The sequence below is a fragment of the Dermacentor andersoni genome, chromosome 1 (genome assembly GCF_023375885.2).
Source record: "Dermacentor andersoni chromosome 1, qqDerAnde1_hic_scaffold, whole genome shotgun sequence".
Classification (NCBI taxonomy): domain Eukaryota; kingdom Metazoa; phylum Arthropoda; class Arachnida; order Ixodida; family Ixodidae; genus Dermacentor; species Dermacentor andersoni.
In genome coordinates this window covers 250,994,459-251,020,300 of record NC_092814.1, presented here as the reverse complement: position 1 = coordinate 251,020,300, position 25,842 = coordinate 250,994,459, and the positions used below count along the sequence as shown (strand labels likewise).

Genomic DNA, 25,842 nt, shown 5'->3' with positions numbered 1-25,842 from the left:
CCATTGAACGCAAATGGTAGTTTCTAGGGAAATCTCTTTTAAAAGCTGTATAAAATCGTCGCCTAAGCCCTCCTCTTCCAGAATATCCCACAAAATGTTGCGGTCTACGTTGTCATACGGTCCTGTAATATCTAAAAACGCCACATATAAGGGTCTCCTTTCTCCTCTGGATGTGTTAATAGGCTCAGTAAGGACAAATAAGTTATCATTCAGATGCTTACCTATTCTGAAACCATACTGAAGTTATCCCAAAATGTCATTGTTATCTGCCCATGCTTCTAGCTTTAATTTAATTGCCTGCATTGCTAAACTTTATATATTGTCGATGTAATGGTCAACGGTCTACATGAGTGAATTCCATCTTTCTCCCCCTTACTTTTATAAATTAAATTAATTCTGCTTTGTCGCCAACGTTCTGGTATTCGTCTATATTTTAAAGCTTTTTCTACTGCTTTCAATGGAGCTTCTTTACTTCTTGGTCCTAGTTCATTAATCAACCTAATGGGAACCTCGTCTAGCCCGGTGGCTTTGCGCTTAGGAATTTTTTCTTTGGCTTTCTTCCAGTTGAAATTTGTCAGCACCAGCTCCTTTTCCATCTGGTTCTCTCTCATACTCTTGTTTTCCTCAAATACAACTTCGTCATTGCCTTGTTGCCTTGGGAAGATTCGGCTGTTATTTTCAGGGTGTAACTTAATGCCACGTCCCCTTCCACTTTGTTTCCATCTTCGTCTAGGATATGTTGTTGTATTGTTCCAAACTTTTTGCGTAATAAGCTTATATGGTTCCAAAATATTCTAGGTGCGGCCTTCTTTTTGTCACGTATTTCTGAGAACCAACGTTCACTTTCACATTTTATTTTTGCTTCAATCAACATTTGAACCAAAGATTTTTTTCTCCCGGCATATTTCCCATTTTCTGGCTACTTCATCCTGCGGCAACAGCGCTTTCTTTGCCTGCCTGTGCTCTCGGGATGCTTTCTGTCGTTCGGCGATCGCTTCTCGTATCTCCCTGTTCCACCAACTTTCCGGTTTCCTTTTTCCTTTCCAACGACCCCATGTTGCTTCTCTTTCCATATTTCTGTCGTTATTACACTTAGAAAGCTCACTATATTCCCACTATTTGCTCGGCCATTTGCGAAGCTCTTCTTCGACTCTTGTGACTATATTTGTTCAGCGTACTTGTTCACGGCTGCGGGATGGCGGTGCCATCTAGGAGCGATGGCTTACCCTACTTCGCCCGCAGCAGTAGAAGGTAGAGGTGGGAAGCCGGCTTGTGCATGCGGGTCGTTGGTCGCTCCCGGAGTGGGCGAGGGAGCCGCGACACGGAAGCTGCGATGAGACCGGAGAGAGGGCACCGGAATAGATGGCCTCGCGTTGCGCATGCGTTGCGCCGCCTGGGAACCACGCGGACGGTCGCATCTGAGCCTCCAAGGGGAGGTAGGGTAACCCAAACAAATGGCGCAGAAAGGTGGGCTCCAACTTCAGCACCAAAATACCAGCGTGATCACCACGAACACATGCAACTAACCATTATATTACACATACGTGTTTAGTTTACAAGATATTGCATTTCCTTTACAAAATACCCGAATAAATCGTTCGGTTTCACTTTGCACTCACATTTAATATACACAAACAAGTGTTTCAGCATTCCTTGTGCATTTACGGAAAACTTCGCTGTATACAGATTTCAACAACGTTGGCTCTCCTGCATATTTTTTTCTCAGAGCACTGCTGCAGCGTATTTGGGTGTTGTTGATTAGGAAACGCTTTTATTGATCTCAATTATTCTTCAAGCGATCGTGCGGGGCATATTTTGGTCAAGAATATACGCCACTTTTATTCTCAAATTGAAGAAAGTTCCAAGCAGCGCAAAAAAGACGCCAGACAAAGGACAGAGAAAAACAAACTGCACACGCGCTTCACTATCAACTGAAGTTTATTGAAGCAATACGCGATAAATATGCAAGAAAAGAGGAAAGGGGGTTAAATCATTGTATGCACTCACCAACTTCATGGAAACTAAGATTAAAAATAAGAAAGGCAAGAAAAACATGGTACCAGGCATAAATTTTAGAAATATTTAATGCTAAAATGGATTTATTTTCGCCCGAGCACAACCGCCAGACTGATACCCATGCCATCATGAGTGGAAATCTGTCATACTTCCATGTCTTCCCTAGTCTCCTTAGTGGAATGACAAAACCAAATGGCAATATCAGAGAAAACGGCGGTGCAACCACATTTTTTGCAAAGGATGGCAAATGGCTATACCAGACATATAGAGATGGTGGTGGTGGTGGTGGTGGTGGTGAATTGTAGCAACAGGCGGGTTTAGCCTGGTGAACAAGGCCGGCAAATGCTCCGCCCGAGCGTCTTGCACAATACCGCTGAAGGGTTTCACCATATGTCCATCAAACCAGTCTCTCTTAAGAATTCGATGAGGAGACGTGAAGTTTCTTTGCGGGCTATAACTGATCTCTCGGGAAATATAAGTTGTTGCAGGCGCGCATGCGGAAGGTCCTTGTTTTGCAGATTCTTCAGGAGAGTGTCTCTTTCATCTCGGAATAGCTGGCAGGACCACAAAAAGTGCTCAATGTCTCCTGTCTCGTTGCATGCCATACAGTTCGGAGAATTGATTCGCCCCGTTTTAAATAACCCACACATTTAGAGAATATTTGTGCTGTGTCAACCTCTTAATAACACATGTCTCCATATGTACAAAACACATAGCTTCCCAAGATAAAGGTAACCTATATGCCATGCCACGTTTGCACGGAATTAAATTATTAGAATGACTATCGACACGCCGAGTTGTCAGTGCGTTATTATAAAGGCGTTTTTCTACCGCTGAGCAAATGCGTCCAAGTTTATTTAGAGCTGAAAAACAAAACAAACCAATGCCGTACTTATTAGCCGACTTCTCAATCCTGAGTGAACTGGTGTGCACATAGGACATAACAGAAACATGTTTATTTCGCCTTTCTTTTGGAATGTTTGGTCAGGCCCACCACGTTTCGCCCGGCGTACTGGCCTTTCAAGAGCACTGGACACAACATGTCGCGGAAAACCCACCTTGTTGAGTCGCAGTAAAAGTAAAGCCAGTCTTCGTTTTATGATATGTGCACACGATTTTGACAAGCAGGACATAAGCCCTAACACAACGAGGCCATTTTAGAGCGCAGCTCCTAAGCGCCCGTTCCTGGGGCGAGCGTCGGTGTCGGTGTAAGCGAGCGAACGAGCACAACAGCGAAGGATGAATGAGCGAACGCGGAGGGGGAGATGAAAGACGCGAACTGCGAGCGGCGGAGACCAATGAAAGTGGCCCGTTCCGTGACGTCCGCGCGGGAAACATGTTTCATGTAGACCCGCCCGACCACTCGATGCGTACTCGATGGTCTCAGCCAGGCCGTTTGCTTCGTACTATCATGTGCTTCTGTCAGCTCTCGCTCCCGCTTCTTTGACTTGCTTGGTTTGGTCTCGTTCGCGCTTGTTTCAATTGTCATGATTTGAGATTATTTTTCGCTATGATGAGTCTAAACTGAGACGTCCTGATGGAAATGTTTATGGAGACAGTGCGCCATATCCGATTCTGTACGACAAAAAAGAACAGAGCACACCAACATGATTATGACAGTGGCAACGTCGTCGTCATTTTCGTAAGACGCGACGCGCGTTAAGAACAAAGGACGAAGAACGTAAACACAGTGCCGACCTGTCAGCAAACGATCGAAAAAGCACGCGACATCTCGCACATGCAGAGAGGAGGCCAAATTTTCATGCTGTCAAGTGACAGCCGCAGCAGCTCGCCGCCAGTAAGTACGGTCGCTCTGCCACAGCTGCGTTTTAACGCCGGCGGCGCGCCGCGCTCGTTTTAGCGCTAGTGTGTACGGGCCTTTCTGCGCCACGATCGCTCCGAGATAGCGCCAAAGTAGCACTCGTTGTCTGTTCACCAATGACACCATCGATGAGGCATGCGGCGAGCGCGTCAAAACAAAGCACTGCATGAGCGGAGGTCTGTTTGTGGCGGCTGCTCTGAGTCGCGCCCACGCGTCACCCGCGGGCTGCCTCTCGCGGTCTCCCAATTAGCAAGGCAGTTGCGTCACATTTCTCTCGTTTGCAACGTGCCGCACGAGACAGATTGACCGCACCAGCCAATATATTGCAAAATGAAAACACGTATACAGCTGTGCTCAAATTTCGCATTAAGGAGTATCGTAGTAGTCGGTGAACTTTTTGACCACATTAAATATGATCAAAGTAAAAACTCAGCATTGGTTTGATCGCTATTGGTGAATAATGCCATCGTACGTGGTCGTGCGCATGACTAAGCATTAAATCAAGATACTGCAGCTCAGCATTAGAAGGCAACTCGCAAGTAAAACGGAAGCTTATTCTGTGTTCCTTGAAAACTTACAATATATCTGCGACATGGCGGTTAGTAGACGTGGGTTTCGAGAATATAAAAAAAAAATTATCTGCGTACTCGAACGTTTTGCGTTCTAAGGAACCCCAGCTTTTTTTCAGATCCCGGTTTACTTTTGCCAGAAAAATATTGCTTAAGTACGGAGTTATCCCAAATTTCCGAAGCACTAGAATACTTGTCCAGAAAGCGATAACGGTGAGCGCTCCGCCATGCGCTTACACCGTTTGTGGGAAACGCTTGTGCCGAGTCAGCTGGCTCCTGCCCAAGCGCTACACGATAGCCATAGCGGGGGGTACACGTGTCCCTCGCTGTGAAACATTGATTTACAGCTGCCTCGCGGGCAGTGATAATAAGCAACGCGTTCGTTTTACAACCTGGCGGCTGATGAGGCTCTCCTAGTTTAGTATGGAACCAATGACAATAATAAGCCCTGCAAGCTACTGCAAAATGAAAGGAGAGAAATACGATGGTCTGCCCGCCTGTTAATGCGGGCTCAAAGCAAACGGTCGCAGAGAAAAGGCCAATCGAAGATGATGCCACCGCTTTTTGGAAAGCATGACAGACAGTTTTTTTTTTTACGTCGTATATTGTTTTCTAGCCTTGTAATCCAAGTAAGGTTGGTAATTAGCTCAAGCGACTTAGTGTCTTTGCTTCACGTTCACTGCAGACAACGTTACGAACACATCAAATATTGATCTGTGTACTCTGCATATCCAGAATTATCAAATTTCTACGAATTCCTCAACATGGTATTTTAGGCACAAGTTTTTCGTAGCACACAATTGAGCCACAAAATACCCGGCCACACGACAAGCGCCAACCAGATACTTATTCTATCCATCACGTGCGTGCAGGCAAAGCCCAAGGTCGGTCTGGATCACCTGGACAACCTATGCAAGCTAATGGAACAGCTTGGTGATCTGAAGGAACAGAACCACAAACTTCAAAGGCGCGTCCAATACTTGGAAGACATGAAGGACCTGCATGATATGCAGAGACTGCTGGATCCTGACTACGGTCTCGAGGAGCGCCGGGCGTCGTATCGTACCCCGAGTCCAGGAGGGAGCTCTGCCACGCGGACGCTCGGAGTGCTCGAGGATGGCGTGCACAGGAGCAGGACGCAGGTCGCACTCCGCTCCAGAGACGGCTGCCGATCGCGAGAAAGAAGCAAATCTGTTGGGACCCAAGATGACTTCACCGACTCTAGGAGCATAAAGAGCAAGCGGTTCCCTAACTGGTCCCGAGTTAAAGAAGCCTTGGGCCTCGAACGGTCAGCGACCGAATGCGAAGGCACTTCCAAAGGAGCCCTCGCATGCACGAGTGCCTCGGACGGGGGTTCGTTTCAGGACGAAGCTCTCGCCGTCCCTGTCACTGACGGATGGCCTGCAGCCTGGGATGCTGGTAGCCCCGATCTCCCGCCGCAGTCGTGCTCTTGGTCGGAAGAAAGTTTTCCTGGCAGGATGCAGGGAGAAGTCTTCAGACCAGGTGAGCTTTGTTATGTTTCGGTCGCCGGACCAAATCCTAGGTGCTGCGGCCGCATTTTGAAGGGGCGGAACGCAAAAATGATCATGCGTTTAGATATAGGGCACGTTAAGTAACGCACGTTTGTCAGCACTAACCCGGAGTTCTTCACTACGGCGTCTCCTCACAGCGCACATTTCAGCCCTGGGACGTCAAACCACACCATTGATTATAACTGCATACATGGTTATAATACAACTACAATGATTGTGTGCGTACCGTCATTTCGGTGGGTGTGCGCTAAGGAAGCGATGTCATGAATTAAATTTTTCCAGAGTATAAGAAGCCAACCATCTTGTGGTATTGACCAAAGTACTGCGATCGAATTCGCAAAGCTTTTTACTCGTGTTTTTTTTTTTTGCCATTGGCTGGCCGCATTCGCTAATTTTATGTCTGGCATCATGATTAGTTGGCATTTGCTCTTGCGAACAATTCTAGCATAAGAGCATTTTGTGAATACGGGCACTGATCCACTAAAACATCTTACGCTAGAATTGTTCGTAAGGGCCGATGCCAACTAATCCTGAAGCTGGATATATTTTTAGTGAAAGCCGCCGGCCAATGACAAATACCACTTGCGAATGAAAAGCTTTGAGAATTCGTAACTTGAGCTACACTATTCACCTTTGCACAAACAAAGCTCTCGGAACCTTCTCCGGCGAGCGCACACGCATACACGTGCATACACGGCGAGTGCACATGTATGCAAAGAAAGAAAGAAAGAAAGAAAGAAAGAAAGAAAGAAAGAGAGAAAGAAAGAAAGAAAGAAAAACACATATCTATGCTTCTATCGCATTGGCGTACTCTATTTGGAACCCCGAATGTAGCGGCGACGGAATATTTAGACTCCCGCTGCGTGGTGAAAAGCATCGCATCTTGCAGCAAGTATGCAAAAAAGGTGCATAGTTTACTTATTTATTTATTTAGTTAGTTATTTACTTATTTATTTATAAAATTTGTTTATTTATTTATTCTTACTTTTATTGCGCCCTCACAGTACGGTCAGTGTGTCTCCGAACAACGTTCCTAGCAGCCGTCATTCCGCCGGACTGAATAAGCCATTTTGTTCATGTCCTAAAGCATGAAATTCTTGCATAGTGTTGATCATGTCCATTTGGAGGCCTGTAGAAGCATCACATTATTTACTTCTCCAAGAAGCGGATGGGTTGATTAATACTGTGTCTGGGTTGCACGGCCATTGCGCATTCCCTCCTCCACAGTGCCATTCAGGCTTGCCGGAAAAATATCCGAGGTTTCGATTGATTTCATGGCACAGCATAACTAAGCAGCAGTATTGTGTTGTGTATAGTAAACCGAGTATACTGGCTAGAAAGCTTTTTATGGTATTGTCATAAATCGGTCTGCCACAGAAAACTCCGCGCAAATGAATTTTTTAATGGTCATATCTTGATACAGACGTCACGGTGCATAAATTGAAAGTATACAGAGTTCTATTGAGCCCGTTACCACGATCATTATTGCAGGTGATAACCATCAGCCTCTAAATGTTCAGGCCTATCGAACTGATGCAATATTTGTTTTGTTGTAACCAGCTTGAATTAACAAAGAGGCTTGAGCCAGAAATAATAATGCAGCTATACCATACATTTGCAATAGCGTGCCCATGTAATGAAACTGTGAAAAAAACGATGTTACATCGCGTTTTTTTTCTGTCTTTATGCTGATTCACAAGAGTAGGCATCACCTCTTCCACAAGCCTTTTCGGCGCATGTACTCGTCACAATTTGGCAAACGACGACAGGAATACGAACTCTGCTATACTTTTGGGGACGAATTCACAAAGTTTGGCTTGACCGCCTTCCGTAGTGTTATGTTCCCATAAAGATTGGCCGATGCTTGCTCTCTCGAACCTATTTCGCGCACGAAGTGCCCTTTTGTATCCAGCATTTTTTGTTGTATTTTGTTTTCGGCTACGCTAAAATGAAATGTAATAAAGAAAAGAGCACGGATAAATCTTCAAGGCGCCTCCCTTTCTGACGACGCGCTCTTAGCTAGTTATCATTCAGCTGAAACTGCTCGTGAATCTGGTGTGCCCTAACGCCAGTTCATGGTCCACAGGTAGCACGGCTCATGCAACTCTGCGACCAGGGGAACCTGTGCGCCGCAAGTCTTCTCCAACCTCGCCAAGCTGCGTGAGAGACGCGTGCAAGAAGACAGTGTTGGACTCCAAGTGCCACTGTCATTTAGGTAAATTAATTATATCACTGTAAAGAACTCTTAAACAAAAATAAGTAAGGCACTGCCCCCCCCCCCCCAAAAAAAAATATCGCTTGTCTTACATAGCAGCGTTTCCTCTAGGGCCGGCGTACCGGTGCCGGGCACTGAGGATAGCGATCTGCGTGATAAGGAAGCGGTCACCCCGGCTGTGGAGAATCTTTGATAGCATCTACAAAAGAAAGAAATTGATTATGAGCCTAGATTCATTTCTGTACATGTAAAGAGCTTGCCCCCTAATCATGTGCATCTTGTCGCATAAAACTACAACCTGCTAACAAGCAGGTGATAGTTATACTGTGATTATGCCCCCTTTCCGCGTATCCGACAAAAAGAAAAAAAAGAAAGAAACAGATTTACAAGATCCAATTTCGTGAATATACAGGATTCCGAACATAGCTTGCCCTATAAGGGACATTTTCAGAAAGTTCAACCACGTGAAAGAACAGCCAGCCTAACGTTCTCAGCAAATTATTTCCATCTCTGCAAGCGGTGCCTGATTGGCATGCTACCGTTAATCGTGCTGCCATCTGTGTGAAGAAGACAGTCACTGCAATGAGCCATTAATCATGTGATGCGATAAGGAAGGTCATTGCGTCTCCATCTTCGAATCTTCTGAGGCTCGCGTGACGTAGCGTGGTGTCGCTGACAAAAGGGAGCAGTCAAAAGTCAGCTGCATACAGATAAGCACGAGGAGTGGCGACCGGTTCACATCACGATATTAGCAAATTGTCTCCAACCAGTGGCTTAAATGGTAGACAGCGTAAACGCACCGACAAGCGTCCGTTCCCGTGCTTTAGACAAGTGTTCCATGGTGCGTCCCAACAAATATGTGGTAGCACAGTTTGCTGATGAGTGCGGTTTGTGCCCTCTTTGCGTCTGATATGGTCGGCTCAATTAAATACGTATATCAGGGCTCCTATTCACGAATAAACTCTTACACTAGAACTACACGCAAGAGCAGATGCAAGCCAGTCATGATGTTGGACATATTATTACCGAAGGTGGTCTGCCAATGGCAAAGGGGACTTGCGAATGAAAGGCTTTCTGAATTCGGTCTCAAAGTCCAAGATAACGACAGCGGTTCTTGCGTCACCAATAACAGAGATGTCAAGTACGTCCAAAACGACTTCAAAGTAAGATCTGTTGTCTGTAAAGTTGAATCGCCTTGCTGATTCATCTTGCGCAGAATAAATTTTTAGAAGTTGTGAAATGCAAATACGTAAAATAATGGCTGCTATGTGCATTCGACGATTCCGTAATCCAGCTCGTGGAAATGCTGTCTCCCTCGTGAAAATGCTGTGATTATGCCCACTTTCCGCACATCCGACAAAATAAGAAGAAAGAAACAGATTTGCATTTATCGTCTCTGGAGCCTGGGAAGAAGTCCTCGAATTAAGGAAGGAAAGATAGGAAAGCAGGAATGGTTAACGAAAATAGCATTTGCTTTGCTACTTCACACTGGAAGAGGCGGAAACGGAGTGGTTCAAATACGTTGTTAGTCAAAAATATCATCGCTTTTGTATATTTCGAACGAAACCCCCAGACTCTGTTCGTTTGCACTGTGAAACGCATCACTGCCATTCGTGGTCAATCTAGGGCCGAATTCACAAAGCTTCGTAACACATTGAATTCACATTTACAGTAACAAGTACCACTAATTCGCACTTGCGATTGGTCCACGCCTGTTCTTTCGAAGCCCTCTAGCGTGACAATGCTGAAAATGGGCTGTGGATCTTCCAGAACTCACTCCGGGCAATTCGCACTTCTTTGTTTTCCTCCGTAGACTCAGACTCATTGTACCCGGATGTTGGCGATTCGTACGGTTCAAGAGAACTATGCAAGAAAGTTCCCAAAAGCGCATGGGGTAGGGTGAAGAACCTGATCCAGACAGGACGTGAGACCGTCAAGAGGCAGCAGCCTTCGAGAAATGCCAAACCTGGCTCTTCCCAGACGCCAACACGGGCCGACTTGAGAGTCGACTCGGACCCTACCAACTGTGGCGTTCCCAGCGATCCAGAAGAGAGTTTGGCATCACGCAGAAGAGAAGTCCGTAGGCGTAAGGCCTCCGACCAGCTGGGCTCCTCTTCAAGGAATTCAAGAACTTCAGATGATCTGCAGTTCTTGCCGAAGGAACATTCAAAGTCACAGAGTCATATACAAAGTGTAGCAAATCAGCTTGATGTTGAATGCGAGACTAACCAAAAGTCAAGGCTTCAGCAACAAGTTTCATGCCCGTCCGAGCACGAGGTATCAAAGCTCACCCTAGCTGCTTCGGAGCGGAGCAATGCGCCCTCTCCACAATCACCGCAGTCGCAGCGGAAGTCTCGGTGGAACCGCGTAAAAAAGGTCTTTTCAGGAGCTACACAGGACAAAAAGGAAGAGGAGCCACCCGGCGCTTCTAACCCGTCTAGCCCCTTGTCTACAACATTGGTCTTCGATTTCGACGACTTAGGCGCATGCGAAGGTAAGCCGTCTACACGATTTCCAATAAAAGCACATAAAGCGTGCACTGTGAGTTATACAATTAGCAACGGTATTCACCAACGCTTCACTGTTTTGCCGTGGCACCAGTACGCAGCATATGTACTCATTATTTCCCTTATTAACCTTCTATATCGCTTTATAATGGTTTTAAATTGAAGTTTATTACTTGACGCTTTATTGTGCTGTCTTTGTTTGCAAAATAGTGTTGGGCTGCTTAGCACGAGGTCGCGGGATCGAATCCCGGCCACGGCGGCCGCATTTCGATGGGGGCGAAATGCGAAAACACCCGTGTACTTAGATTTAGGTGCGCGTTAAAGAACCCCAGGTGGTCAAAATTTCCGGAGTCCTCCACTACGGCGTGCCTCATAATCAGAAAGTGGTTTTGGCACGTTAAACCTCATAATTTAATTTTTTTTTTCAATGTGAAGATTCATCGCGGTGAAAACGCTGGAGACAATAGTTGAACTCCTGAAAGAAAGCAATATCAATTTTCAGTAATCCGGTGCCTATGTAGTCACTGCCTCCAAACAAGCTTTTTTTACTTTTATCTCAGTGTGTCCTGACTTTGCCACTTTGTTTTTGTTTGATTTAAAACAGGCGAACGATCAGCTCCTCGGCGCTCCGAAGATGCTGCCGAGGCGCTGTCCAGCAATCCGACTTCATTGTGTCATTCGTCTACGGCACCAGTATCAAGCCTGGTTCAAGAGCTTCAACGAAACCTTAGCGAGGACTTCAACCAGAAGATATTGGAATGGGAAAGAATGAAAGCTGCCAAGTCCGGCAGAAGTCCAAGGCCTATCCGCAAATCCTCGGTGCCACATCGTACTACTGTGGTCGCAAACAAAGGCACGCGAGATAAAACCAAAGCGCCGCGTCCCGACAAGAAGAAGGACCTGACCTGGGTGAACCGCGAGTTGCAAAAAATGGAACGTGAAAAGGAGCGCCTGTCTCGAGAAACACACAAGTTTCAAGAACGCTCAGTGCGCTTGCACAGGCTTCGACAGGCGCTCCTGAATGCACCGGCGAGCAGCAATGAGGTGCTTGTGCGAACTTCCGCTGGAGAATTTCGATTCGAAGGGATTTCTAACGCTTTCACCAAAAAATTGTACGAGTGGGAAACCAAAAAGGGTGTCGTTCCGGAGTTCTCCACCATAGCATTACTGGACGCCAGTCTGCAGACAACGGGCCGGAATGGGGACAAAGCGGCGCCTGGGAATGTTCGCGTCCTGTCCAGATCAGAGTCAAGCGTGGTCGAGCCCAGCAACACACTGCAGTCACGAGCTTCAACGAGCTCTTTGCCTTCAATGAAGCCTGATACTCTCTTGGTACCCGAAGACAAAAAGGAGGTCTCCCGCTCTCGAGCTAACTCTGAACCGGACTTATGCAGCTCTGGCAACAAAAATGGCTGTGCCGCGTCCAGGCCCCGGACTGTCAGTGTTGGATCTGCCGAGACGGGTTTTGCACATCCCGAAGTGACGTGGCTTATCGACAGTGGTTCCGGAGAAATTGACGATCAATTCGACCCAAAGCCATGCCAGGAGGCTAGTGAAACGAAGCACGCGGAGGAGAGTTACTATACGCTCCTGGAAGAGAACATGCTTCTGTTGGAACAGTTAAGAGCCAAAGAAAACGTCTGCGCACGCCTGGAAGCCAACCTCGAGCGGCTTGATGAGCGTCTGGAATTCATGTCATCTAGGCATAGGGAAGAAATTGGTAAGTAAATAAATTATTGAAAGTTTTTTTTTTTTCTTTTCATGAGATGTGTAAAGTGTAGACGCCGGCGACATTCTCAACGCTAAATAATTCTGTGGCGTCAATGATGTTTGACGAAGAGGTGCTGAGACTATTTTTCAGATGAAAGTTAGCAATAGACCTTGAAGGTCGCGCATAGAGCGATAGAAATATGAAAGGAAAGATAGTGGGTTAATCCGAACACATGTTTAGTTGGTATATCCTGTATTTGGGGAACGGGTAAAAGAGTATACAGGAGAAAGGAAGTGAACATTTGACAGAAAGAACTCTCCACGCAAATGTGGTGAGGCGTTTTACAACGCTCACAGTGTGTCGTACAGTCCAATGAAACTGAGAGATCTGTAGCAAAGATTTACGTTGTCCGCATGAAACGCTATAACTCCTTTATCAACAATAAAACGCAAACGGGCCATCTTTTATAGAACTCTGAAACATGTTGCGCGGCTTGCTGACTACATCTTCATGAAATTCGACAGAGCTTTCAGTATAACTTTACGCCATCCCGCAGCGTCTCCATCCTGCAAGCGAATTATAAAATCTTTATTTCAGACTTCGCGTTCATCGCCTAATTCTGAGCGTTAATTTCTATTTCGCGCACCAGCTCAGACCGATATTTCTTTCTCTAACTTATTTGAATATCTTTTGTGAGTAAAGCCCCTTCTGTCGAAGATTTGTCGCGTGATCTACCCAAATATTACTGCAAGCAGGGGCGCCATAACGTAAAACTATTCCAAACTTTTCTATTCCAATTCTCCAATCAGCCCTACACGATTGGTGAACATTTTTTTTGACCACCCCCGCTTCACCTGTCTGTCACGCGACGTCACGAAAACCGCGATAGCTCCCCAACTGATGTGACGTGTACACACTGATTATGTATGTTTTGACCAAACAAAAGAAAAAGTTATTTCTGATTCGACGCTTTTTTGCCATTAGCTCTCGGCTATTGGTCAAAAGTTTTCGGAGCACCCACTTCACCTGCCTGTCACGCGACGTCGCAAAACCGCGAAAACTCACCACGTCAAAGTGACGTTTACGCGCTAAAGATGCATTAACAATATGCCGAACAAAACTGAATTTTCTTCTGAATAGCCGCAGGCTGCCCCGTTCCGAAAGGAATGAAAGATGGCTGCCGCCGATCGCTCAGGCACTGGCTACTCGCACCTGCCGGGGAGCATGGGTTTATTTGCGTGTAATAAAACTTTTGGTGTGGCCGTGTAACGTTTCCGAGCACTTTCGGCAAGTTTACGACCTCGTTCTGCCAACTCTTCTTTGCTGAGGATACGTTTTCGTTTTATTCTTAAGCTTCCGTTGCATGCCACTGCGATTGTCGACAAGCCACCGTAAGCTAAGTAAGGGAAAGCGGACCAATCGCAGACGCCGGCACCACCCTCTTCATCCGGTTATCGATTTTCAATGCAGTGGTTCGACCCCATCGAATCCCTCTCCACTTGAGCGTGCTCCTCACCTCTTGTAAGCCAATTAAATAAGACAAGCCGCTCAGTGTAGGCAATGATATTCGTTTTTCAAGCAAACAAAAGTGACCTCCTATGAACGAGGAGAGGGTTTGATTGGTGTGTTAAGACAACCCTGTGGGTGACCATCTGGTGCTTGCGTCGGCGGTTACGCAAATTTGACGTCAGGAGATTGGAATAAAAACATATTGGAATAGTTTTAGGTTATATGACCCCAGTTGGCCATCTCATAAATACGCGCGGCATTCACAAGCGCAATGGACTCGTTTAAATATATCTGCAGCCTAAAAGAAACGTCGTTATTCTTTTGACCAATCAAGATTACTCGGACTTGAAGGAGATATTTATCTCTTAGAGTATACCCTCCCTTATCTTGTAAAATGTTCAGTTTTATAAGGCAAACTTAAGCGCAAGTTTAGATTAATAACGGGTTTTTCGCAGGCAAAGAAAATGGTCATTGCAGTGAAGCAACACAGCAACGTAGTAAAATCTTGGTACGCAAAAAGCATTAAATAAACTTTTTCGACAAGTTGTGCTCTTATGGTGGTCAAGTGCTTCGGAGCGTGTGTTGGTCAATGCCATGAGCAGCTAACAGTTGTACCGAGAAAAATTGCGCCGCTGTGGACGCAATCAATGGAATACGTCTATCGACTCTGAAACAGAACGCTACCGGGAGAGCCTTTGGAATGCACACCGGCCGGCAGGTGTGCAAAGGGGCTCCCTCGCATCCCTAAAGGCTGCCGCAGACTTCCGCTACCGGTTGGAGGACCTCGAGAGGTGCAACTTCCGCCTCCAAGAAGAGCGCAGAGCATTGCAGGCAAGTACACATTAAGCAATGTCACGCTTAGAAAGCGTGAGCGCGAATAATTTTTACACGCCTATTCAACGTGCGGAGTTTTGTCGCGCTTAGATATCACGCTTGTTAAGGGTAGGTAGCCCCCTTTCCTATCGCATTGCAAGCGTGATGTGTACCAACATTTACACATGTATATAAGCGTGTTTTTCTTTGCGCCTAATTAGTTTTCCGGCGTGATAATTGCGCCACGCGAACCTAAGCAAGGATTCTGCAGGAATTGTGCGTTTCTGCATTACTTATTCCTTCAGGGGAATTTAGGGATGCAAAAAATAACAGCTCTCATGTTGCACTTCGTTAAAACGGATGTATAAGACGCTATCGAGAGAGAAAAATGCATGATACGATATGACATGAATGCGCAAGTACCATATTGTAGGACATAAGAAAGCAACAGTGAATGAGTAAAGGCACAATAAAACACGACAAGTTGCACCAGTCTAGGGCGTCTTTACACATATAACACAGATGTCATTGGTAGCATAATTATCTGTAAGCTCTACGTAGGCTTCATTGTTAAGATTGGGCGTAAACATGTCATATTGAAAGGAAAGGGGGCTTATCTGTTCGATATTACAATAGATCTTTTTTCTTTATTTCTGGTTAACTTTATTTACTGAAAGGGTATAAAAAATAAAAATGAATATGAACTTCAACAAGTAATGGTCCGTTCCGTCGTTCAAAAGTGCCCTTAATCAAGCAATGGAACTGCGCCGGTATTCTACAGCGTCTGTGCGAACTTGGCCTTTTCCTTGGAGACATCCCATACCAATTTTAGCCCTCTAAAGGCCGCTCTCTCCCAAATCGAAGGATGGTCCCACGGTACATGAGACATAGCAATCCGAGAATACCATCATTTGCAAATGGAAGTGCAACCAGGCCAGGAAATGCCTCATGTAGCCTTGCCAGAGCAAGACCTCTGTTCTACCTCCTTGGAAGTCGCCGCTGTGCAAGTGTGGCTATGAAACCGACACTCAGTGGGGTGTCGGTGTATATAAGTCCACGAAGGAAGGTCTCCATGGAGGCGTTTCTAAAGGACCTTTGCATTCGTTGCCCCTCTCCTAGAATAATCTGTGGTAATTTTAACGTATATCATTCACTTTGGGGCGATAAGATTATAGATTTTCGAGGCAAGGAAATTGTCACATCAGAGCGATGCTACAGACTTATGTGTGGCGAACGATGGCAAACCGACTTCCTTCAGGCCACCAGATTCACGGAGTACAATAGACCTCGTGTTACACTCTAAAGACCTTTTGGTATCATCGACAACGGCCCCAGACAGGATGGGCAGCGGCCACTTCCCGATCTTCACCACCATCACTGGATTTGCTGGTCGACAATTTTGTACTGTGACACACTGGGACACATACAGAGAAGCGTTGGATGAATCCCCTGGTGAGTTGTTCGCAGATATGTTGCGGAACAAGAGAGTGGCTACCTCGATGTTGAAACTGCCAGATCTTTTACCTACTCCTGGTTTGAAACAAAAGAACCTGTTCGCAGCCGGTATACGAGAGCAGAGTGGAAACTAATGAGAAAAAAGGAAAATTCCTCCGTGAAAGCTAAACTTAACAAGATAAACGCTGTCATATCCCTCGTTACACTAGAAGGCTAAGACGAGTTCAATTGGCGGCTTTCTGTGAGAGCTTATCGGCGTTTACTCCCATGACAAGGATATGGGGAGTAGTCGATAGCCTATCCCGAAAGATTCGCCCGCATAGGTCATTCGAAGCGCTTGCTTTCAAGCGAGGAAAATATTTACAAACTCTTGCAGAATATTTTGCAAATGTATACAGATCTGGCATATCAGCAGGAGTGGCGAAGCCTTTGTCATCTCCATCATTCCATACGAAGGAGACGCCATTCACCTTTCGTGAGTTAGATTTGGCGCTTAGGAAATTAAGAAGACGCTTTGGTGTGAGTCCCGATTTGATCAGCAATCAGATGCTTACAAATCTGCCATACGAGTGAATACGAGCCCTTCTGGACATATTTAATCACGTCCGGAGCACAGGAGAGATCCCAGAAGCTAGGAAGACAGCACGGGTGTTGCCACTACTCAAGTCCAGAAATCATCCTGCGAACCTTACTTCACATCGGCCAGTATGGCTAACATCACGTCTGGGGGCGAAATGCGAAAACACCCGTGTACTTAGATTTAGGCGCACGTTAAAGAACACCAGGTAGTCCAAGTTTCCGGAGTACCCCACTACGGCGTGCCTCATAATCAGAAAGTGGTTCTCGCACGTAAAACCCCACAATGTTTTTAACATCATGTCTATCAAAGTTGATGGAATATATGTACGACGTTAACTTGGTACCTTGAGCAAGGAAATAGACTGCCATCGTCTATGACCGGACTTCGTCCACAGTTGAATGCCCAGGACAGTACCTTGGACTTACTAAGCCACATCGAGCACCATCGCGTCAACGGCCTTTCGTCACTCGCCATATTTACGGACTTTGCCAAAGCATACGACTGTATGCTTCATGCAGCCATCATCAACGGGCTCCAAGCCATGGAGTTCTCGGGAAATGCTCTTCGATTAGTCCACGAATCTTAGTGATTTGTCCAGGCTAAGCTGGGAAATATAATGAGCGAAAAGCGACGCATCTTCCTCGGCGCCCCACAAGGAAGTGTCTTATCTCCCTTGCTTTTTAACGCTGCTATGGCCAGACTTCCAGACACACTGAAAGTAGGTTGGACGGCAGTTAAAATGTCCATCTACGCAAATGAGATCTGAACTTCGATCTCGGGGTACCAACACAAACGTTTGGCCCGGATAGCCCAGGGCGTAATCTCTATCACTGAACGCCACTTATCGACTCTTGGCCTACCTTTATTAGCGGAAAAATCTACCTTCATGCCTTTCCCGGGAGCGAGGCGGAAGTCAACACGCCTGACAGTGAATATTAGAAGCAATCCAATTCATTGTGCAACTATAGTTCGATTTCTGGGCATCACCATCGACAGCAAGCTACTTTGGCGACGCGCAGTTGAAAGTGTTGTGGCTGCATCAGTGCAAAGAGTCAACGCACTTAGTCGCATGGCAGGTGTACGTTAGGGAAGCCATCCTACGTCCATGCTTAAGCTGAGCGCTGCACTTATAACAAGCCGCATTCTCTATCAGATGTCGGTGATATCATCATCACCGAGCCATTTCGAGAGCTTAGAGGCAGTGCACAGAAAGGGACTTCGCCTGGCGATGGGGGTTAATCAGGCGGATTCAAACAAGAGGTTTAGTAATGAAGCAGAGTCTCTTCCGCTCCGCCTTTTGGCATCTCAGGCCTCGCTGACGCAGCTATTAAGGCTGCGTGAGTCCCCCGCAGGCGCGGCGCTTCTTCGGCGGCTAAGAGCAAGAACTCGCTACCATTTCCATGCGGCGCTGAACACCTTCCGATCTTTAGGATTGGAATGGTCTAAACGAAGTCGCCTCGACCCGCTATAGTCTTTTTCGGACGTTACGTACAGCCTCAGTGTACTCTACCATCCGGGAAACGTACCATCTTAATTGGCGAAGCAGAGTTTCTTGTGCTGGACAACTTGAGCCCAACCCAACTTGAGCCTCCTACAAGTGAACAGACGGATCGGTGTGTGCAAAAACAGATAGCTGCGCCAGTGGCATTCTGCATAATACATACCCTCTCTTAATGTGTCATGGTCTGGGCGCCTACACCGCGTAGTTTTGTCTTTAAGAGTAGAAAGCGCGGCAGTTGCCACGGCTTTGCGAAAACTGCGCGTCTATTTTGCACTTTATGTCGTGGTGCTGACGACCTCAAAGTCAGAGTGACAACTATTACACCGTGGGCTACCTCGAAAGGAGTTTACAAGGCAATCTCAGGCTCTGATTAAAGATCTAATGAGCTAGGGATTTAACAGAAAGTTTCAGTGGATCCCATCCCACGTAGGATGTGGAAAAAAACGAGAAAGCTGACGCGCTTGCACGCCCATAGCGCTGACATGCCTCCCAAAACGAAGAGCGCCAAACATGTTTCAGAACTCTAAAAGGCCGTTTATAGTCCGACGTAACGCCCGCGCGCGCGCACGCTACGTCACGTCGGCGAAAACGACTCCTCTATTGGGGGCGAGCTCCACCACTGGAAATGCTGGCGCCACCATCGGCGTGACGTGGCACGAGGGATCACGTGGACACAGCGGCCGCGTCGGCTGCTTCGGAAGCGCCGAAGCGAGCTGAAAACGAAAGTTTAAAGTCCCACCTGCGCTGCGGTTCTGATTAAGTGATGAGGCTTTCCCGCCTTGGATGTCTGCTTGACAACATTTGAAATCGCTATAATATGTAGTGGCTGCCTTTGGAGGCGTGCAGCATGGTAGGCTACTGCTCGGTGCCGCAGTGCCGGACGTACGCAACTGAGCCCGGTGTCAGCCTTATTCACACGTAGCCGCAAGGCAAGGAGCTGCGTGAAGCTTAGCTGGCGAAACTTTGAACCGGCAAACAGCCATCGGCTACATCTTGAGTCTGCAGCAAGCACAGATGCGAGGAATATTTCTGCTACGGCGCCGGGACTGCGATGTTCGGTGAGTAGCAGAAAACGCGCACTGGGACGTTCGCCCGCGCTCGCTGCCCGGCTAATGTCACGATGGTTTAGTCTATGAATTTGTTGATGCTAGACACTGGCAAGCTTACTGGAATGGAAAGGGAGTGGTAAGAAGCACATTAAACAAAGGCATGGCATATGGTCATGTTTGTGTCATGAATTAACGTACTGGATTACGAAAAAGAAGCAGCGCGAAATCGCCCGCTGAGTCCATACAGTGCGACGCAACTTTAGAAATAACATTGACACGTCTAAGAATTTAGAAGAAAAAAAAAATATTGAATCGTGGCGACGGCCCATCACAGTCGCCGTAGACGTCGAAGTCCCTTGTTAAAACGAAATTGTTTTTGAACAGCTCTGATAGCGTCCACGCAACAATGGTTGCATGTGGACTGTCAAATGCTCATATTCTGCGGCCTAAAGCTCACAGCACGGTGCGAAAATGCTCTCAGTGAAAGCGAAACATTGTGTGCGGACATGCATGCAGACGCGCAGTCGGTCGCGCGCCGCGAACCCGTGCGATCGCTGCATGCACTGAGGCTTCGTTCTGTTAGGCGCCATTTGGTTGTAGATACCGCCCACTATAGGAATATATTTCACATAGTTTGCACTCAGCTATTGCCGACCTTTCACGCAAGAAGCCGTTTCGGGAGACTCCATCGCGGCGACCGCGCGCAGTGGCTTTCACTGTACGTGTTCGGTAAAGAGATGGAGTCTGTAAACGATTCTGTGCTTTCAGTTTGCCCAAGATTATTATTTCGACATTAATGAAGTTCCCTCATTTTGAGAGTGCTTACAGAAATGTACAGGAAGGCTGCCGCGTGGTGTTCTTATTGAGCGCCGTAAGCTAAACCTACGAGGAGTGCGCCGCGTGATCCCTCGTACTACGCAAGGGAGGCGCATCCGACAGATGGCGACTCCGTAAGTCCTCGCCCCCAATAGTCGGGCGCACCGGCGCAGCCAACGTAACCGGCGGCTTCCGACGCGCCCCGACGGGCCCGGCGCCGATATGGCTCCTGAGCACGCAGGAAGGAAACTAAGGAGAGGCCCTGACGTCACTCTTTGTGAAGCAAAAGTGAAGCCGGAAGTTGGCGTTGCTCATGGCGATGCTCCGCCTTTTGTGCCACCCTCCTCTCTTGTTTACATCTTTCGCGAAACCACGCCGCGCTGCGCGTGGTTTCGCACGCGGAGCGCGCGCGCTCGCGCAACATCCGGCAGAGCACGGTGCAGGTAACACAGCGCAACAAGACACGGTGACTAACGCAAACCCGCCCACACAGCGCCTTTGCCACGGCACGAAACCTACCAGAGCAACACGTGTGCGCGCTCAAAAAATCAGAACAACGCCGCCATTGTGGCCCAAAAGGCGTGGCCATGGAGCAAAAAAAAATAAAAAAGCAGCAAAAGAAATGAGAACCTATACGTCATTTCCGCCACACTTTTCTCCTAGCGCGCGGAGGGGGTAGGGCCTCTCCTTAGTTTCCTTCCTCCGTGCTCCTGAGCCATTCGCGCGTCGGAGTCGGCAGAACTCTCGCACCACAATGCATTGCGCGAGAAGAACCAGGCGCCAACACAACTTCGCAGACGGCCTTTGCGGACGGCGCGCGACTTGGCGAACGTTCTGCGCATGCTCCGAAGATAGCAGCCGACGGCGCGCGCGTTGAGGGGATGGCATCTCGGCTGGCGCAGCGCAACCGACGCAGCGTGACTGACCGCGAACGACACTCACCCGCGCGCCGATAACGTCGGACTATAAACGTGCCTTAAGGATGCAATCGGAAATCACTTTAGGACAATCCACAAGACTCCACACGAAGCTTGTGTGACCAATGGACTTACTCGGGAAGAAACAACGCTGTTTTACAGCATCAGAAGCGACTCCGCGTTCACCCCGGCTTGGTTATTCAATACTGGACGATGCGCTTCCCCGCTCTGTGCCTTCTGTGGTGATACCGGCGACATCGAACATTTCATTTGGCTATGCCCGCAGTTCGACACAGAAAGAAAAGCGACAGTCGACAGCCTGAAAAAGAATGGTCTTTCGCACAAGACCTTTCAAGACGTCGTTTTCCAAGGAGGGCCCACGGCAATCGAGAAGAAAGTGCGACGACTGCTGGTTGCCTTCATGCGAGACACGAGGCTCTTCGACAGTTGTTGACGCACCCCTGATCTCTGCTCACTGGAGGATCAGGCGGAAAAATTGCCGGCTATGTATGCCAGGCTAACCCCGCCTGCTGCAACACCACCACCACCATCAAGACAATCAAGATGTATTTTAAGGCCCACATAATGAATATTAAATTTTGACAACCATAAGGCATGACTCGTTATTCTTTAAAACATCTAAATAAAAAATTACGATTCAGTTATGCAAAACAAACACTTTCGCCGACTGTCACACACGAAATATGTGCAGCGCTGAAAACTGTTGCGCAGTTTTTTTCTATGTCCTGGTCACTTCACTGCTGCGTGTTGGTTTTACCGTGGCTTGGATGAAGCGAAGAAGCTGTCCATGTGCTGTTGGATAAGTGATGTTGAGAACGCAGTACACGCACAAGGGCATATCACTCGTGCCTTTTCGAGGAACATTTGATAGTGTAGTTAAATAGTTTGATAGGGTTGCCTCTGGCCAGGCATGATTTACATTTCTTCGCCCCGCGCAATCGAAGGTCCAACCATATATGTTTAGATGGAAGCTTCCAAAAAATGCATTAAGTTAATGTAGCATAAAAAAAACTGACTGCTCAAGTCTTCTTATTCGTAGAGTGAAAATATTTTGCAGAATGTGTCTTTGATAACTAAAAGAATGCGATAGCATTCCTCACCCGCCGTATTTGCTTAATGGCTATAGTGCTGCGCTGCTAAGCACGAGGTCGCGGGATCAAATCCCGGCCGCAGCGGCCGCATTTTGATGGGGGTGATAATGCAGAAACACACGTTTAGCGTGCTTTGGGTGCACGTTAAAGAACCCCACGTGTGGTCAAAATTAATCCGAAGCCCCCACTACGGCGTACTTCACAATCGTATCGTGATTGTGGCACCTAAAAGCCCACAATTCAACAGCATTTCAGTGGGTGAGACAGCACGCCTTGCTCGCACGTTTGCTCTTCGCTACCGACGGCGTGGAGGAGATCAACTGTATTTCCATTTAAGCGCGACATGATTCTTCAGACGTTAAAGGATCCACAGAAAAGCGGCTTAATTGCTAGACTCTTCGCAAGCGCTTTCAGCGGATTAATCGCTAGCCGCAGCTATGGCGGCTAGCGCTTCAAAGGCTGAATTTCATAGACATCCGATTCATAGGTATCCCTCCTGACTCCCAGCGATTGGTGGCTTAGCGAGCGGCGACGCGATCTTGCGGGTGAGTTAAGCGAGGCACAAAGAGCGTCCCACACCATTCACCAATGGCTATAAAAAGCTAACATCGTCACGGTTCATAATCTAAGTGCCAGAAAGAGGCATATAAAGTTTGTAATTGACCAAGATACGTTTACGTTAAATATATTATGCACCAACATAATAGACACAATGCTATCGGAAGGAAGCATTTCTTTTCCACTACTCAGAAAATTCCAGAAAGAGCGATTTCAGACAAAAACAAAAGGCTACAGGAAACAACGCCTTGTTTACATAGTACATACTCCAGACGTCCGTGTCTGCTCGGGAATGTCCGCAGAGCACGCCAAACAGACGGAGACCCCCGTACGGGGGGCTATCATTAGTTGGCTCTCAATCGCGCAAAAATTATTCACAGGCGGAATCGTAATATTTGCAATGTCCACACTACGCACCACGTACAAGCCCGCATGGCGGCCGGCGCTGTTTGCGCCTTCGATGGGCGCTGGGCACACCGAGCTGATGCATTGTGGTATACAATGAAAGCGAAGGCCTTTGTGATGCACGGTGACTGCGTTTAGCCCCCCAGCGAGCACCCAGCAGTCCAGCGACGGCGCGAAAAGCACCGGCCACCATGCGGTCGATTATCGCCTTTCAATCACTGAGCACTAACAGCACGGCTAAAATTGGGCCAGTCAACAGTAGTAGAGTCAGTCCTGTGCATTCGTATCGTACTCGTTTATTCCCCGCTACTGTTTTATCCTGCTAAAGCTGGCGTTTCACGCGAGGTTTAAGGCGTAGATTTCTTTTAGAATGTAAAGTGACGCAGTGTCCGACAATGTGCACGGGTCGCTTCACTTTTGCGAAGCATGTTTGAGACGCTGTGAACAAGCGTAAGCGCGTGGTCGTGTTTCGCTTTGCTTTTCTGCATGATCGAAGCAGCGCCTTGTCGTCTGAGCCATTCAGATGTTCTCTACATCCTAGCTGCTAGAGCTGACTCTAAGACCGCCGGGCATAGTACGTAGTTTGAAAGTGTAGTAAAATGTTGACTTGGTGCTATTTCATTTGGTTCGATGCTGAAAACACGGACGAGTGAGAAGACGACACAAACGCTGACTGGTAGCTCAAAGTTTCATTTTGCAGTCAGTAAAATACGTAGTGGGAAAGAAACTGAGTGCAAAGGAACTAGAATCATCGTAGTCACCGCCATTAGCAAGATCGTACGACACACAAATGTCGGAAACTGTGACAACGAAAGATAGGGGAGAACAAAGACAAGTGGTACAAGAGAACGTGAAGGAAGACAACGTGCAATAACGTGATTGTTTGTGAACAGGAGGGAAAGGGCAAGAGAGCAGGGCCAGAAGTGATCTTCTGCCAAGAAAGGGGAATCGAATAAAAAAAATTAAATTATGGGGCTTTACGTGCCAAAACCACTTTCTGATTATGAGGCACGCCGTAGTGGAGGACTCCGGAAATTTTGACCACCTGGGGTTCTTTAACGTGCACCTAAATCTAAGTACACGGGCGTTTTCGCCTCCATCGAAATGTGGCCGCCGTTGCCGGGATTCGATCCCGCGACCTCGTGCTTAGCAGCCCAACACCATAGCCACTGAGCAACGACGGCGGGTGGGAATCGAATAAGCAAAACAAGTTGAATAAAGAAAATGGGGGAATGCGGGGGGGGGGGGGGGGGGGGGGGAGAGAAACGAAAAGATCTATAGCAGAATAGAAAAATAGGTAAACGGCGGCACAAGGTTTTCGATAAAAGAAAGTCTGGGCTAAAAAGAACGCTACAACTGCTTCGTTTACATGAACTCATCACGTGTGGGTCCACTTAGAAGTCGGGCTCACCCAGATCGACCTGATGCTCCCCCGCCCCCTGCTGTGAACTCGCTAGAGGTCACATGAGCTTGACGACCGGATTTCAGCCCAACAAGCCTCCTTTGTGGGGTTCATGCAAGCGCAGCTGATAATGATATCGTACCACGCGTTCCAAGTGGGAAACTTAGGACACTGAACATTTCTCATACAGCCATATGGGCGGTTTACTGACGCGCGACTGACCTTTATTTCTGCAGAGCGAGCGCCTCAAACTTTCTGCACAAGAAAACGCATTTTGCCGAATGGTGAATTAAACCTTCGGTTTCTAGTCAGCTCTTGTGTCGCTTTACCGCTAATCCATGTTTGCTGGGCTGCTTTCAGTGTGAAGGTATACGTCCGATTACACGGATTTATGCTAACGGATGCTCCTTTTCTTTCCATGAATCCTTTTTTCATATGTTATTTTGTGTGTGTGTGTGGGGGGGGGGGGGGGTGATACGCTTTTGATACGCGAACTGAAAAACAAACCGCTGCTGGTACTTCACTTGCCGGGTATGACCGAAAACCCACAGCGTTAGGCACCAGCGTGGCTCCTCGGCATGACCTCCCAGATAGGGCTGAGCCCGCGATGCGCTAAAAATTTTATAGGCAATGATGGATTTCGTCATATCTGGCAAAGGTAAGGTGCACGCGTCGACTACTTAGGTGCTACTTAAGTGCTGTTAACAACAGAATCAGACAATTGCCAGCCCTGCAGCTTTGCCACGGTTGCTTTAACAGCATAATGACACGCATACTTTAGCTTCCTCCGATGGCCGCTATTCACCGACTAACAAATCTTAAACGTTATCGATTGGGGCAGGACGCGCCTGCATGTATCAGTAGTTTCTCGAATTTTATCGATAGTTCCATTCGTTGCCTATTGCCACCGGACCTTTTGTAATCTGACTGTATGCGCGAAGCGAATCACGTAGTACTTTCAGGAAGGCACGCGAGCACGAGCGATTACGCTGGAACCTTCGACGAGTCATCTATAAAAGCCGACGCGCCTGACCTGCTGATCAGATTTTCGACAATCGCCGACTTCGCTCGTCGCTATCGTTGTGCTTGAATGTTGTTTTGCTAGGCGCAAGTTCGCCCAACAAAGAGTTGAATTTGTGACTCACAGATTTGACACTGCGTTGTTCTTCACCGTCACTACAACGGGACATACTACTTCGTTGCAGTTGGCCTTTGGGGAAAACAGCTGGTTACAGCGATTTTCATTGAAGAATCAAGGGAAAAGGTTTCGAGCAGTCTGCCGTAAAAAGGCGCTGTGACAAAGGATCTTTAGTGGCCCCCTGCATTCAGCTTCAATTAGTCAGTGCTTTAACA

The 25,842-nt window shown here is 47.4% G+C and overlaps 1 protein-coding gene across 1 annotated transcript in view; it reads left to right on the top strand.

Annotated features, from left to right (window-relative positions):
* The window catches only part of LOC126548448 (uncharacterized), a 78,106-nt gene that overhangs the window by 3,861 nt on the left and 48,403 nt on the right, over positions 1 to 25,842 (top strand). Inside the window, exons 2-6 of the mRNA XM_055063483.1 lie at positions 5,280 to 5,910; positions 8,026 to 8,154; positions 9,968 to 10,648; positions 11,266 to 12,381; positions 14,558 to 14,712. Coding sequence (XP_054919458.1) covers positions 5,280 to 5,910; positions 8,026 to 8,154; positions 9,968 to 10,648; positions 11,266 to 12,381; positions 14,558 to 14,712 — 2,712 coding nt within the window. The remainder of the gene's footprint in view (positions 1 to 5,279; positions 5,911 to 8,025; positions 8,155 to 9,967; positions 10,649 to 11,265; positions 12,382 to 14,557; positions 14,713 to 25,842) is intronic.